The sequence below is a fragment of the Chanodichthys erythropterus genome, chromosome 14 (assembly GCF_024489055.1).
Source record: "Chanodichthys erythropterus isolate Z2021 chromosome 14, ASM2448905v1, whole genome shotgun sequence".
Lineage (NCBI taxonomy): Eukaryota > Metazoa > Chordata > Actinopteri > Cypriniformes > Xenocyprididae > Chanodichthys > Chanodichthys erythropterus.
Genome location: NC_090234.1, coordinates 42,957,588 through 42,975,067, shown reverse-complemented (window position 1 = coordinate 42,975,067; position 17,480 = coordinate 42,957,588). Strand labels below are relative to the sequence as shown.

General features: G+C 39.5%; 1 protein-coding gene and 1 long non-coding RNA gene across 13 annotated transcripts in view; both read right to left on the bottom strand.

The window, feature by feature from the left end:
- si:ch211-141e20.2 (nectin-3) overlaps positions 1 to 10,471 on the bottom strand; it is a 52,040-nt gene extending 41,569 nt beyond the window's left edge. For 10 of the 12 annotated variants that reach the window (XR_010897061.1, XR_010897063.1, XR_010897064.1 and 7 more), the window contains exon 1: positions 10,201 to 10,471. Coding sequence is in view for 3 of the 12 variants with exons in the window: in XM_067408568.1 (XP_067264669.1) it covers positions 10,201 to 10,270 (70 nt within the window). In the remaining 9 variants the exon portion in view is untranslated. Of the gene's footprint in view, positions 1 to 5,081; positions 6,529 to 10,200 lie in introns of those variants that run through there. The other 2 variants (XR_010897067.1, XR_010897068.1) reach the window with 2 other exon arrangements.
- Positions 10,472 to 13,770: 3,299 nt separating this feature from the next.
- On the bottom strand, positions 13,771 to 16,637 carry LOC137036487 (uncharacterized). Its single transcript, XR_010897210.1, has 3 exons — positions 16,545 to 16,637; positions 14,906 to 14,968; positions 13,771 to 14,818 (listed from the first exon to the last, which is right to left on the bottom strand). It is a non-coding gene; the product is annotated as an uncharacterized lncRNA (long non-coding RNA).
- Positions 16,638 to 17,480: the final 843 nt, after the last annotated feature.

The window sequence follows — 17,480 nt, the reverse complement described above, 5'->3', positions numbered from 1 at the left end:
TTTGTGTTGAATCATTAGTTCGGAGCGCCAAAGCAGTTTGGTGGTTTGACACACGATGCAAATCATGATTCGACACGCTGATTCATACCGCTCCAAAGCTTCCTGAAGGAGTGTTTTGAAATCAGCCATCACTATATAAGTCTATTTTTTTTTTTTTTTTTTGGCGCACCAAAAATATTCTCGTCACTTTATAATATTAACCACAATATGAACCACTGTACTCATATGAACTGAATTAAATATGTTTTTAGTACATTAATGGATCTTGAGAAAGGCTATGCAGGCCTCACTGAACCATCAGATTTCATCAACAATATCTTAATTCGTGTTCCGAATATTAACAAACGTCTTATGTGTGTAGAACAACATGAGGGTGAGTAATTAATAACATTATTTTCATTTTTGGGTGAATTAACCCTTTAAGCTGGGCCAGGGTCAAAAGATAGTAGATAAAGTCTGATGTTAACTAATGAAGCTGTATGTTTTCAAAGTTTTATTGATCGTGCTCAAATGCGTCCAGTCAGAGCCAGTTGCGTTCAGTCTGCAATTACAGTCGGTGTTCAAATTCCATGTGTAAGTATATAAATCGGCTTCAGTCGCAGGAAACAATCACGTGTATGTTGAGCACAGTCTTAGAATGTTTTAGCTAGTCGTTAAATGTGTGCCTTGCTTAACTGGACCATAGAATCCTTAACATCTTACGCACCCAAAATCGGCAAATCGGAATCGGAATCGGAATCCAACCATTCAACCATCTGAGGTAACGTATTTAGCCTACTTTATTGAGTATTTCCATTCAATGCAACTTTACACATTTATTAATAGTAAATTAATAATTAGTTTTTCTCAATCGATTTGGTACATTTCTCCAAACTCAGGAAACAGCTCTCAAAACAGTTAACAAAGTGATCAGTACACTTTGTAATTGTCCTAAACAGATTCTCCTTCATTTCATACAAATCACAAATCAAAAGCATAATTTTCTCAAAACACTGTGCACAAAAATCCCAAATTGTATCACAGCAGTTCATACAGCCAACCAAATCTTTAATATATCAGGAAAAACATTTGTAACTTTTTCATCGTTCTTCACAAAGATCACAAGCATTTTTGTACCATTTTCAAAACACAACAAACAAAACTCTGTGAATTGTATAATAGTCAGTTGCACACCTTGTGTCTTCAATTAACGCCAAATTGTTATCTGATGAGTGAGTAATCCACTCAACAGAGAAAAAGCCAATTTCCTTATTGTTCACAGAGCTGTCTTACGTAATTACAATAACTACAAAAGGGGAAGAGAAGAAGAACAAAGAAGACAAATGAGGAGATACAGTAAGACAAAAAAAAAAAGAAGTATGAGCAGTGGAAACAGAAGAGGTTTAAGAGTGAGAGGTGGTGGCCAGGGTAGAGGGAGAAGAGGAAGTCCTCTTCCTCTTCTCCCTCTACCCTGGCCACCACCTCTCACTCTTAAACCTCTTCTGTTTCCACTGCTCATACTTCTTTTTTTTTTTTTGTCTTACTGACAGAGAAAGAGAAAGAAGAGCTGAAGATGTAGGAGGAAGAGCTGAAGATGTAGGAGGCAGAGCGAGAAGAGCTGAGGATGAAGGAAGAGGAGAAGAGATTGAAGAGATGGATAGATTGGAGGGCAATGGTATAGTGGAAAGAGAAAATATAAGAAGAGGTGGACAGGGAGGAAGAGGAGGGCAAAGAGGAAGAGGAGGCCCAGGTGTAAGAGGAGGAGGAGAGGTAGAATGAGGGTAGGGTATACGCGTGTTTCAAATGAAATCAGAGCCACACTTATTGACCATGTCATAAATCATGGTCTCTCACTGAGAGAAGCTGGCCAGAGAGTTCAGCCCAATATAAACAGATCCACAGTGGCTTCAATAGGCCTTTTTCACAAGAATCGGAAATCACGTGACGCAGGGTAAAGTTAGTTCCGCTATGTGTCTACGGCTATTAGATTGATATGCTCTTTTCTCAAATATCGCTTCTTACCTTTTCTGTTTTGTCTGTTTTCCAAGTCGCTTTTGTATAATCTACAAAGAAATTATTTTCTACTGGTTTGTAGCTTGTACGGCCGCTAAGACCGTTGCTTGAATTTACCAGCAGGTGGATTTATTACGAGCTGTCATACAGTAAAGGCTACGCAGCTACTCATTCAGCAATTCCCCCGATCGTATTACCTACGACGAACATTATTTATATAATTTATTCATTAAAAAAATAACTCCCAATATATACTTTAATAGGGGATATAAAATTGAGATAATATTGTCGTGAGTTTAATATGTTTTAAAAATATAAGCATGTATTAATATCATATGGCATCACATCCCACATTCAAGCATATGTTATAACTAATCCTGATCAATTAAAATGATTAAACTAAGACATAATTAATTTCCAACACCACATTGTACAACTATCAGTCTTTGCATTAATGTTGCAACAGCACAATAATACGGCGCATAATACACACTTTAAGATGACGACAGGAAAATGAGTGAGAGACTGAAGTGTTTATATCATAGACTGTAATGTTTATATCCAGAAATATCAGGGTGCGAGTGGTCCTGTTTCATGAATCAGAGGACCTTGCGTGATAAGGGAGCTTCCAGCTGATCATTTCCCCAGCACGTCGCTAAAAGCACTCTATACATCCCAATGTGCATACTATCCACCCTAAATAGCACTGAATATTACACATTACTACTATTTAGGATGGATAGTATGCACTTTGAGACGCAGGCACCGTCTGTACAGCACATGGAGCTCGATAATGCACAGCCGAGCCAAACATACACGAAGAATAACCAGTTTAACCGCCATCACTTCAAATTATTTATTAAATTTAGCTCTTAATGAGAGCTCTGTAGTCTCACCAATAATTCACCAAGAACGTTCAAACATTTTCATGACATTTAATTCATAAAACGACTTTGATTCCCGAGCTGGTTCTGATCAAGGCTATCTATCACTGTAACCGGAAAAACTTTTACACTGCGTGGATCGTTCCGGAAGCCAAAAACCCGGAAGTGTGAAATTGGCCTATTGTCCATACATTTCAGAGGAAAAACTGGTAAGTAACTATATCATTCTACTTTTACAATGAGAGTCCATGTAGTCTTGTTTGAGTAAATGTTCCTGCTTGTCCAAACCTTTTTCAGAATTGAAGTTAGAGAACATTCAAGTGGACGAACAAGACTTTTTTCAGTTGGAGTAATAGTAATAATAGTATCACTGCCACTAGGTCTGAATTGAAATAAGCTATATTGTACGTACTGGATCATGCTACAAACATAATGATCTTAATACATGATGTCTCTAGATCTAAGTGATCTGGAGGGAATATGACTTACGAGGAGGGTTACAAGATATGATGGAGTGAGGTTATTGATGGACTTGTATACAAGACCAGAATGTTAAACTAAATTTTGAATCTTAAAAGGCAGCCAATGCAACGAGGCAAGAATGGGACTAATGTGTTCATATTTTCGTGTCTGCACCAAGAGTCTAGCAACAGCAACTCCGCACTAGTTGCAGTAGTCTAGGCGAGAAGATATAAAAGAATGAATGTCTTTTTGAGTATCTAATATAAAAACTGCTAAACTTTTTTCAATATGACATACATGAAAAAAGCTAGACTAGACAACAGCAGTAATTTGTCTATGTAGGAATGACACCCAGTAGGTACTGCAGCCCAAATTCAAAGTATTGTTTGCCCCTCCCCCTCCTTTAAAGACGCGGGTGGCCAGCTTGAGGACACACAACAACAGGGAGTGCAATTGACAATGAAAGCTGAGGAGACTTGTAAGCTGATGAGTTGATTTATTTGTGTTTTAATATGCTGTCGTTCATAGAGATTTTTAGATGGATGCAGAGGCTTTTTAGGTCAGGTAGAATCTGTGATTCTCTGACCCAATTTGTTTGTTGGTTTCCATGGCTACAATACGCTGTGTTTTACTGGCAGCACGCAGTTTCACACAGACCAAAACAAGGACAGACATTCCGACACGGAATGCACATTTAAAAGTAGAATATCTGGATGTAGCATTGTTTTTCTGAGAAACAAGTAGGTGAACTTAGCATGTTTCTTAAATATCTGCAAACATATCAGTGTATTTTTATGCTTTATTAAAGTGAAAATCTTACATATAGCCCCTTTAAGATCATTATCGATTAGGATGCCAAAGTTAACACACAATCTCATATTTGGTTCGAACTGTTCAAAAGTTTAGTTTTTAGGACTACCATTGCAGACACTGCCCAGATAAAATGATTTCTGTCTTGGGATTCATTGAGATGAAAAAATTCATCCAAAAGACATCCATTCTATTAGATCTTGGAGACAAGCTGTCAAAAGTGTCTAACACATTTGCATTTACTTTTTTGATCAGAATATAGGTTTGTGTGTTGTCGGCATAGCAATAAAATGGTATCCCGAGTTTCTCAAAGATATCACATAGTGGGAGCATATAGAAGATCAAACCTAAAATGGATTCCTGCAGGACTCCACACTGTGCTATTTTGAGACACCAGAAATATGAACTAAAATATGCTTTTAACATACTATCTCTGTATATCTCTGGAAATTCAAGCATGCAGCAGTTCGTCTGTGTCTGTAAACAGAAAGGAAGGAGTCCTGTCCAGGTTAGTCGGTTTTATCACGTGAGGATGCTGCTTGTAGCGGATCATTTATAGCCTTTTCTCACAGCAGCTGAAATAATTAAACTTGTTTTGATTGCGGATTGTAATCCAGAAAGATCCGAATGACAATCATCAGTGACAACTGGAGATTCACCTGTAGTCAAAAAGCAAAAGACTTTGGACTGTGGAGTGGATACAGAAATTGAACGGTAACGGTAATATACACCAAATACACAGTCACGTAATGCTGATGTTGTTAACATTAATAAAACTAATAAAATTTGAGAACAATGTAACAGTAATCATAATTTGCACGGTTTGACATGATCCGAGCTAAGCGATCGTTAGATTTAATCATCATTGGCAGCATAGGCCTAATGCTTTTCCTCTCAATTGGTCAGAACAAAAGTGGCAAACATGTTACTTACTGTTATGGTATGCTGGTGTAGAGAAGAGGCAGATACGGATTTCCACAATTGCACGTAGTATTTAATACATAGAAGGCAAGGAGAACCAAACATACACGTTATACAACATTCAAGACGGACGAGGAGTGAAGGGAGTGAGTGCAATATAAAGGGAGTGCTAACAATAGAGTCCAGGTGCAGGTGATGAGTGATGATGAGGAACTGACGAGGGAAGTGAGTGCAGGTGTGGAGAACAGGAGGATTCTGGGAAATGGAGTCCAGGGAAACAAGGGATCTGTAACAGTACCTCCCCCTCCCGGTAGGCGCGTCCTCGCGCCGTAGATGTAACAACCGGGAGGGGGGCGGGCGCCCTGGAGACCTCAAACCGGAGCAGGGGAAGGAGTAAACTGGAGTGGAGGTCTCCAGGGCAGGTCCAAAAACCATGGCGGGTCAGGAGCCGTGGGCAGCCATGGCGGGTCAGGAGCCGTGGGCAGCCATGGCGGGTCAGGGGTTGAAGGCAGCCATGGCGGGTCAGGAGCCGAAGGCAGCCATGGCGGGTCAGGAGCCGAAGGCAGCCATGGCGGGTCAGGTGCAGCGGGCAGCCATGGCGGGTCAGGTGCAGCGGGCAGCCATGGCGGGTCAGGTGCAGCGGGCAGACATGCAGCGGGCATACATGGCGGGTCAGGTGCAGCGGGCAGCCATGGCGGGTCAGGTGCAGCGGGCAGCCATGGCGGGTCAGGAGCCGAAGCCTTCGAGGCGTTGAGCCCAGGCGTCGCTGAAGGACTGGCGGGTGATGGCGGAACCGAAGGCTCCGCCGACCGAAGCGCAGCCGGGACTCCAGAAGGCCGCAGTTGAACACAGACGACAGACAACAAAGTGAACACTAGGGGGAGTGAGGAAGCCAACTGGAAGCGAGGGACGGAGGGACGGAGCGGAGACGGAGGAGTGCAGTCCAGAGGGGAAGGCAGGCTGACGAGGGACCAAGGTGTGAACGGGGGCAGGATGGAGACTTGTGAGGCTGGAGGACTGATGGGCAACGGTGGAGCAGAGGGAGGTTGGAGCCAGGGTGTAGGTAATCGCCCAGAGGTCCGAGGTGGAGATCTGGGCGAGGGGGCTTGAGGTGAAGGTTCAGTGAAGACAGACATGGGAGGCGGGAGAGGGAGGCAGGGAGGGAAAACAGTCTTTGGGCTGGAGGGTTCAAAAACACAGTTCATAGGAGCAGTAGGTTCGGCGGCGGCGGCGGCTGGAGCGGCTGGCTCGGCGGCGGCGGCTGGAGCTGAGGGCTCGGCGGCGGCGGCTGGAGCTGAGGGCTCGTAGGCGGCGGCTGGAGCTGAGGGCTCGTAGGCGGCGGCTGGAGCTGAGGGCTCGTAGGCGGCGGCTGGAGCTGAGGGCTCGTAGGCGGCGGAGACTGGAGAACTTTGCTCGGCGGCGGAGACTGGAGAACTTTGCTCGGCGGCGGAGACTGGAGAACTTTGCTCGGCGGCGGAGACTGGAGAACTTTGCTCGGCGGCGGAGACTGGAGAACTTTGCTCGGCGGCGGAGACTGGAGAACTTTGCTCGGCGGCGGAGACTGGAGAACTTTGCTCGGCGGCGGAGACTGGAGAACTTTGCTCGGCGGCGGAGACTGGAGAACTTTGCTCGGCGGCGGAGACTGGAGAACTTTGCTCGGCGGCGGAGACTGGAGAACTTTGCTCGGCGGCGGAGACTGGAGAACTTTGCTCGGCGGCGGAGACTGGAGAACTTTGCTCGGCGGCGGAGACTGGAGAACTTTGCTCGGCGGCGGAGACTGGAGAACTTTGCTCGGCGGCGGAGACTGGAGAACTTTGCTCGGCGGCGGAGACTGGAGAACTTTGCTCGGCGGCGGAGACTGGAGAACTTTGCTCGGCGGCGGAGACTGGAGAACTTTGCTCGGCGGCGGAGACTGGAGAACTTTGCTCGGCGGCGGAGACTGGAGAACTTTGCTCGGCGGCGGAGACTGGAGAACTTTGCTCGGCGGCGGAGACTGGAGAACTTTGCTCGGCGGCGGAGACTGGAGAACTTTGCTCGGCGGCGGAGACTGGAGAACTTTGCTCGGCGGCGGAGACTGGAGAACTTTGCTCGGCGGCGGAGACTGGAGAACTTTGCTCGGCGGCGGAGACTGGAGAACTTTGCTCGGCGGCGGAGACTGGAGAACTTTGCTCGGCGGCGGAGACTGGAGAACTTTGCTCGGCGGCGGAGACTGGCGCTGCTTGCTCGGCGGAGACTGGCGCTGCTTGCTCGGCGGAGACTGGCGCTGCTTGCTCGGCGGAGACTGGCGCTGCTTGCTCGGCGGAGACTGGCGCTGCTTGCTCGGCGGAGACTGGAGAACTTGGCTCGGCGGAGACTGGAGAACTTGGCTCGGAGGAGACTGGAGAACTTGGCTCTGCGGAGACTGGAGCAGAGGGCCAATCCATGCCCTCAAACACAATTAAAATCCCCACAGGCACTGGAGCTGGCTCTGTGGGGACTGGAGCTGGCTCTGGAGATACTGGAGCGGGCTCTGGAGATATTGGAGCGGGCTCTGGAGACACTGGAGCGGGCTGCTTCCTCCTCCGCTGCTTTCTGGACCCAATTGAGGAATGTGGGTCCAGCATGGGGCAGGCAGGGAGTTTGCTGGAGGGGTATGCGGAGGAAGACGGAGGTTGACTGACTGGCCCGGCCAACCGTGTTTCTGGATGGACTGGACGACAACACTCATCCTGAACCTCATCTACAAAGAATTTGGAGCCATTTAACCACAAAATTAAATTGATAGTTTCACTTAAGGAGAAACAAAAAACAGGTTCATCAAAACGGATAGTGTCATCATCCAATCCATCCAAAAACAGGGAGATCAAAACTGCTTCAGGCCAGTCAGACAAATAAGCGATCTCAACGAACTCCTCCACATACCTCTCCAGCGAACGACCTACCTGCAGGAGCCCGATAAGGCGATCGCTGGCTGTCAGGGTGAGAGGTGTTGGAGGAGCTGGATCCAGGGAGCTGGGGAAAGTCTCCATTTTTTTTTTTTTTTTGTGAAAATCCAACTTCTTGGGTCCGTCTTTCTGTTATGGTATGCTGGTGTAGAGAAGAGGCAGATACGGATTTCCACAATTGCACGTAGTATTTAATACATAGAAGGCAAGGAGAACCAAACATACACGTTATACAACATTCAAGACGGACGAGGAGTGAAGGGAGTGAGTGCAATATAAAGGGAGTGCTAACAATAGAGTCCAGGTGCAGGTGATGAGTGATGATGAGGAACTGACGAGGGAAGTGAGTGCAGGTGTGGAGAACAGGAGGATTCTGGGAAATGGAGTCCAGGGAAACAAGGGATCTGTAACACTTACTTGTTCAGATGATATTTTCCAGTGAAAATTCTTATATTGGTCATATTTTCAAGACATAGAATATGTGATCCACACCGGTGCGGTGACTGACCGCAAGCATTAGATTCATCTGCGCTGACGAGCTGTGCCGAGGCACAACACACGTACAGATAACTGTTCCGCATATGACTGCAATTGCAGGTTTCAAACAGAGATGGCGACAAAGAGGAAAAATCACAGACTGCAGCTTTAAGAAGTAGTAAAGAAGAATTTATACCCCCAGTTTCACAGAGAAGACTTAAGATAGTCCCAGACTAAAATGCATGTTTGAGCTGTTTTAACTGATAGCAACTTGTACTGACATCTAGGGTACTTAAGAATGTCCTAATTGAAGGCCTTATCCTAGCTTAGCTCTGTCTGTGACACCAGGCCTTAGTATATTAAGCACAAAATTAGTGCACGAAAATAGAGTACTTTAAATATATAATGGAATGTACTCTTTTTTTTTTCACCTTTTTTTTCATCTTCTAAATGGTGTGTTTTCATTTATTTTTTCTTTATTAAATAAAGTATGTTTTTATACAGTTCATAGTATGTAGTCATTTGGTTGTAGTTATATTAGATTGCTTCTCTCTGTTTTTATAATCTACCCAGTCTGTCACTTCATATACCCTCCTACAAACATAGTACAATCCGTTCCCAAAAGTCATTAGAAATGAGCATTTAAGTGCTTATATATATATATATATATATATATATATATATATATATATATATATATATATAAATATATATATATATATATATACAAATTGAAAGATATGTTAATCCTCCAAAAAACATATTTTCCCACCTCTTTACCCCCAGAATGTGATTTTTATCGGGGGACATGTTGGGATGAAATTTACCACCCCACTATGTGACGGGGTGGTAAATTTCATTCAAAAATGTCCACAAATCTCCCATGTGGTCAAGTTTCTCAACTAGCATACATGCATTCAATCTGAAATATAATTATCTTTGTATTAATAATGTAAAAAAAATAATAAAAAACTGTTTCCCCTATCTATTTTGCGTGACGGGGTGGCAAGTTTAAGCTTGAGGGGCCCTGCCTAACATGAAAAAGCAACAAATAAACAATGTAAAAAAAAAAAAAAAATTACATAGTTGCCTGCTTTTGTTCTTGGTGGCTCAAATGACTTAGGCTTTGTGATGTAATTTAAAGGAACAGAGCATTAGCTATTTATAGATAAAACTAGTGTGATGGGGTGGTTGTCAAACTGAGGGACGCGCACAAATCATTATTTACAAAAAAAATAAGGTTTATTGTGAATAAATATATTTTGTGTAAACAGGGACACACAAATAATCCTGAAAATAGTATATGTTTGAAAAAAAAATATATAATATATTTGGTGATATTTTAGATGCAAATGTTATGTTGGTTAACACGGACATGTGAAATTGGCTATGTAATAATGAAAAATGATTAAAAAATAGTATGTTAATCTTCAAAAAAAAAAAAAAAAAACCATTTGATCATATATTGTGTCAGAAAGAACACTTGAATTAATAACTTTAAGCTTTGGAAACAGACTTTGGGACATTTTTTGTGACTTATGCATCTGACCAAATGTTGCGGACCCAAATGGCACCCGTTTCGTAGAATGACTCATATATGTATATATATATATAAATCCGGGGAATTTCCCCCGAACCCTCCTGGCATTTACTGTCCCCCTCAGGTTCAAAATCGCTCCTACGCCCCTGTCCGCCCAATCCACAGAGTAGACATTTAAGCATGTACTCACCATCTATTGTGAGGTAAAATAAACAAAGCACTGTCACCGAAGCTATATTCCAACAAAGGCAATGAAGCATCGTTGCAGTTAAGCCACACCGCGAAGAGCACAATTCATTCGTTGTAGCAATCTTTCATTCGATCCTACTTCAACTGCATACTGGGTTTGCTTTTACATAATTCATTAATTCCGTACACAGAGGAACAAATAAGTATTTTGATACAAATAGAAAACTACAAAAGAACACCACCATGTATACTTCATGACAGCGCCACACAAGATGCACTGCGCATGCGCATTAAGACGTCCATATTTTTTTTGTCTATGATGCCCTCTCAGGGCCTGCCTCGCATATACACACACACACACCCATATATATATATATATATATATATATATATATATATATATATATATATATATATATATATATGTGTGTGTGTGTGTGTAGTATATATGCGAGGTACATATTTATTTCTGTCATGCAAAGCTGATTTTTCATCATCCATTACTCCAGTGTTCAATGTCACATGATCTGTCAGAAATCATTCTAACACGCTGATTAGCCTAATCATAAATATGGGAAACAACTTAATTCTTTTGCTGCTTAATTCTTTTTATAGCCTGTTAGGATTTTATTCTAATGATTCTGTGGAAAAAAATACACCAGAATTTATTCAATATTAAATTCTTTAAAAAAAAACTTTTAAAAAGTCTTTACTTACACATTTTAACATACGAACACATATCCTGAATACAAATATACATTTTTCAACAAAAAAAATAAATAAAATGATACTAAACCTTTGAAGTGTAGTTGAAAGTATATTAAAATAGAAAACTGATATTTTGAAATATTGTTGCAATTTAAAATGTCTCTGTATTTTTGTTATCAAATAAATAAGCTATTTGTTTTTGCACCCTCAGATATGCTCAACAAGTCAAAGTCACATCGCTACTGCTACGGTAACATACAATGTTAATACACCAAGTTTGTGGTTGAGTTTTGTAAATAATTATATATTTTATTATATATATTTTATTATATATTATATATATGTATATATATATATATATATATATATATATTATATATATATATATATATATTATATATATATATATATATATATATATATACACTGAACATTGTAAAAAAATATATATACATTTTTTTACTCTCTATAGAGAGAGTAAAAAAATGTATATATATATATATATATATACACACTGAACATTGTAAAAAAATATGAGTAAAAAAAGTATATATATATTTTTTACAATGTTCAGTGTGTGTATATATATATATATATATATATATATATATATATGGGCAATTCCACGCAAAGGTCATCTTTACCATGAAAAAAAAAAGTTTTAACCAAAAGAACAAAACCCTTTTTAAATTGTCCATTTAGGTCTGTAATATACTGTATTAATGTGCTCTAACAGAAATTTTAAGAAAATTGCCTTGTTTATCCACAATATATGTGGTAAGCAACAATGCTTAAATTAAATTTTCAACCAACCATATTTCATGCTTTCAAAAAAGGGATCAAAGACCCCATTTTTTTAAACTTTATTTTAGCAGTAAGCATTGTGTAGAAAGATGGATACATGCCTGATAAATAAATACACTCATTTAGTCATAACAGCACTGCCTGATGAATTTATAAGAGCTAGAATAAAGAGGTCAGGACGCTTCAGTGCTCTGTCACGTCCGTAACGTTTTAAAGATTAAGTTTATTTCATATAACAATTATAAATGCAAATAACTCGAAACTTTATATGCAAAGCTAAATTATGTTTATGCTTATTAGGATCAACAATTCATTTCACTACGTTGCTCTGAACAACCATAATAAGCGTTACGGACGTGACCGTTACGGACGCTTCATATTAAATCCTATGAGTTTGCTTCTTTATATTGCTATCATCTGTTTCAGGCTTACCATATCAGAACATATCCAATAATCGCAATACTCTTTGTGCTTTGTTAGTTTTAATATGAAAAAGGTTTAACTTTCAAATTCAGTCGATTTTATAACAAAATTTAAACAATAGATGTCGCTCTTTAATAGCCTACGGCGCGTGACAGATTAGCTACTGCAGCGCCTGTAAGCGGCGGATCAGGTGCACATGAACCGATCTTCTCTTCCTCTTGCCAGAGAACGAAATATGAACATCAAAAGGTAGGCCTATATGAAACAGTACAACTTATAGAAGAGCATTGTGTCTCATAGGACACTTACCTCGGGAATTGGGATGTCGCGTTACCGGTTGGTTAAAAATGAATAGCCTAGCCTATATTGATCACAATCTGCGCGATCAAGCTGACAAAATGAAAATAATAAGATTGCAATAATTTTGACTTGAAATAAAGTTTGATCATTTTGACTCAAGACTCCGCTTTAAACTCTGAAAACTAGACGAAAAAAACCGTGTGGTCATTCATACACAAAACATAAAACTGACATGATTGCGATTGGCAATAGTGTCAATCGGTTCACCTGACTGTGGGGAAAACATGCGATTTTAAACTGCTTTATGATAAACATTAATATTTGTCAATGTATTTTAGCAAGCAGTTCTGTAAGAAGGAAAATCATGGTCTCTAAATTGATTCTTGAACAACGCACATGCTTGTCAACACGAGAAATAGGTCTAATCCATAACCTTTTGCACTACAGAGTATAACGTTACATTTGTATAAAGTTTAGTAAAAAGTTGATAAATTGTGGAGTCTTACCATACTGGTATCCCAGATTTCAGTATTTGGTGGTTTAAATGCTTGCTTGAGGTCTCTGTGAAAGTTTTAAAGCAGTTTTAAACCAGTCTTCTGTGCCGCTTTCAGACCGGTCACATCCGTAACGGAAAACTGTCACATCCGTAACGTTGTTTTTTCCTCATTAATGCGAACATGAAAAATGAAATAAAATTATTATTTTATGCTCTGTGGAGAGCCAACCCTTCTTCATTCAGTGGGCAGTATTACTTTTGGTTTGCGCAATGTAATTCACAGAATTCTTAAAAAATATGTTGTCACCCAAATCTTAGTGACTTTTTTTGTCACGTCCGTAACGCTGTATATTTCCCCTCATCTAAAATATAAAACAGTTGAATAGACTGACATTTTTCTAATGTCTGGACTCCTTTAGTAAGGGATTATGAATATATAAATAGACGGTTCAATATGTTACTATTAAATGCATTCTTTGAGCGTTTATATTTCAAGTTTTGACTCCAAATGTCACGTCCATAACGCTGGAATTGCCCATATATATATATATATATATATTTTACTCTCTCTCTCTCTCTCTATATATATATATATATATATAGAGAGAGAGAGAGAGAGAGAGAGAGAGAGAAAGAGAGAGTAAAAAAATATGTATATATAGCAGTAGCATATATATATAAACCTTCTTAGGACAGCTTAGTTCCCAGAACAACTTTGATGAACTTTTTTGATTCACTTCAAATCTTAACTACTGTATATATATATATATATATAAAAATGAAAAATGAAATAGACATTTTTTTTTTATTTTGTGTGCGACAAAAGATTGGTGTGAGATGCATGTTGTCCACCACATTCTCTACAAATGTATTCATGTCCTGCATAAATATAAAGACAAACATCAGCGGCTCTTCAAGATCGCCCTCTATACGCTCTGCACTGCAGTACTGTTCCAAGGCCTCAATGCCTTCTTCATCCTCCATGCATAGTATACGAGGAAGCTGAACTGAGCCAAGAAGATCAGCAGAGTTCTCTAAGCACTCTTAAAACTTAAAGGATTAGTCCACTTTTAAATAAAATTTTCCTGAGTAAATTTATTCACCCCCATGTCATCCAAGATGTTCATGTCTTTGTCTTTTCAACTTACAGAAAAAACGGAACTGGCGCCGCGTTCGTTCTGTATGTAGAATAGGGAAGGCGTAGGACATACAGCGTAAGCTTTTTGAAGAATACGGAAAGTGGTAGCACGTGAAAGGCGATTGTAACACAGTTTGTAGATGTGGGAAAAAGGAGGCCGGAACCGGCGAATGTTCAACAAAACTTTAATACCAAAATAACAAAGAACAAAACGAAAGTAATGCCGCAGACCCTCGCGGACGTCTGCCGGCCACACAAAAATATTAAAACATAAAATAATATCCAGGCCTGGTCCTCTCTCGTCCTCTCTGTCGTCGCTCCTCCTTTTATGCCTCCAGAGCTCCTCCATGAGAGACTCAAGGCCGGTGCGCCTCCCAGGTGATGCTCGTTAACTCTCGCGCCACCGGCCTCGCGCCATTCCCTCACGGCTCTCGCCCGCCCTGCTCGTCACAGCGATCACGTGTTTATAAAGCACATACAGTTGTATTTTTGTAGAAAATGACCGATCGTTTTGCTAAATAAGACCCTTATTCCTCTTTGAAGCTGCACTGAAACTGTAATTATGACCTTCAACCGTTTGGAGGCCATTGAAGTCCACTATATGGAGAGAAATCCTGCATTGTTTTTGATTAAAACCTTAATTTCTTTTCCACTGAAGACAGACATGAACATCTTGGATGACATTGGAGTGAATATATCAGGAAAATTTTATGTGCAAGTGAACCCTTTAAGATTCGTCATGATACGCACCTAAGAAAAAACAATGCAAGAGGATAATTAAAAATAAAGCCTACTGAACAATAGGCTAATGGCTGCAACCCCTCTAATAAAACCTACTTTTCGTGGAGCCATCTGCTTCTCCGGTGCAGACTCAGGGGTGAAAACATTTGTTTCATCTTCCTAAAAAAAAACCCATGAAAATTGAATTTGAACCTGTTATCTTTAGTACTTTTTGTTCAGGGGTAGAAGATAGAAACAATAAACATATTGAGTGTTAAATAAAAAAAGAAATGGATGATACACAGACAATGAGTTTGATAGTGTGTGCGACAGAGTTGATATGTGTTTGTGAATGAGTTTGGTAGTTTGGGTGAAAGCTTTGATAGTGTGTGAGAAATAGTATCGTAGTGAATGAGAGTTTCATGGCATGCATTAAAATCTTTGATAGAGTGTGAAAGACATTACAGTAACATTTGAGAGTTTGATAGTGTGTGCAAGAATATGTTTGAAATATGTGCAAGCAAAATCTCTCTTTTGCTTATTAGTACCCTTTTTGAAGAAAATTTTAGTCCCGTCAGAATGTGCCATCTCGGTAATCATTACGGATAATGTCAGTAAAGATTACGGCGACTTTTACCTTCTGTAAAAAGGTCCGGGAAAATTACATCAGGTAGCCTAATACTATTCCCGTTCGAATAGACCCGCTGTAAATATGTACGGTAAAATTCCGTAATTATTAAATTATTTAAAATAAATAATTTAAAAACTAATCTTGAATAAAATAAAATAAAATAATCTTAATGTTAACAATGTTTTTTTCAAATCGAGAGATACATGGAATACTACCAAACAGATAACAAACATGCAAAGAATATTATACACAATTAATTTTATTTCTGTCTCTTCAATTTATGCTTACAAATGGATCAATCAATAGTCCTAGCAGGTGTAAAGCAGCTGATACCAAAATGCACGTCTTGTTGCAAATTGTACCATTGCCCCTTGTGCCCTTGAAAAGACCGTTCAGGCTCACTCAGGGGCGTAAATTTCATATGACAGTAGGGGGGGACAATAAACATAAAATTTCTTAAGAGCAATTTTTGAAGGGGACACAAATAACACAGCCAAAATTTTACTTATAAAGAATATATGTAATGTTACACAGAAGAAAACCTACTATTATTAGTGTAGCATGGAGACTGCCATTATGCACATTGCTTCTCTTTGGTTCAATGAAAAAACTGACTAAATTGGCCAAAATATTCTTCAAAATCTTATATATATATATATATATATATATATATATATATATATATATATATATATATATATATATATATATATATATATATATATATAACGTTATATTTATACTTTTTTTTTTTTGAAGTTGTTTACAACCAAGTCACCAAAATACGATGAATACCAAAGTCCCTTTTAGTCTTTGTGAATACACACTGAGCATAACCGAACACACAACAATAAATATTAGCCTTATTACAGTTCACATATTCTTATCACAATGTTAATTGTTGTTGGTGTGGGTGACTTATCTTATAATATCCAACAAGCTATGGAAAACAAGCTAGGTAACATTATAATCGCTAAAATAGCGGACTCACGGGAAAATAAAATCATCAGTTATCATCTTTTTTGTTGTTGTTATGACTAATTACTCAGCACCATCAGCGTTAAAGAGAAAAATAATCACTTCATCCGATGTTTTTGAATAAAACAGCCTTGAGAGCCGACTTACTGGAACTCATCTGTCTGTAGAACTATTCTCTCCCGCCGGCGCCGCCGGACTTCTACAGAATCTACACACAAGCGTGTGTGACGTGCGCGGTGGACCAAACCACTGTGAGGCAAGGGAGGGGTGACTCAAAATATTTCTAAACTTAAAACGCCCGTTTGCGTTTGTATTGCTTCACTACTTACATAATTATTTTAAGTTTATATAATTTATGTACAATACTTAGCGTGGTTATTAATTATATATTTTTTTGGGGGGACAGCACTCAGATAGGGGGGGTCATGACCCCCCTGTCCCCCCCGCGATTTACGCCCCTGGGCTCACTGAAAAAACGTCCATATAAAAAATGCAATCTTTTTCCAAGGTAAGATGTGTGATAAGTTTTTATTTTTTATTTTTATCAAGCTTGTATGTTTATTTTCAGTTATTTCACTTTAATGGCAATGAAAAGGACATATTAATCGCCATTAAAGTGGAATTACTGAACCTAAACATACGAGCTTGATAAAAACACTTAAGTTAGAAGACAATTTCAGATGGCTTTTGCATCTGAAGTCTTCATATATAAACAAACTGTCTTCTGTACATAAAAGAAGGTACTGGCACAGTTTCATCTGTAGTAAGTCAGTCTGGTCAACAAAAACTTTTGGTGAATTACAGGGATTTTTTTCCTGAAAATAATTGTTTATTGTTTATTATACATGAAGGGAGGTATTGACAAAATGTCACCTAAAGTAAGTCAGTCTTACCAACAGGAATTAACAAGCTTTGGAATTTGAACATGTCTGTTTTTAAAATTTGAATACAAATTTGAATACAAATTATACGTTTTAACCACTTGCTGGAATTGGCAGACTTTCCCTTCATCACGTCAAATCATTCAAATCAAGCTATTTGAGCACATTGTTGAATTTGAATTAATATTTCATGTTGATATAC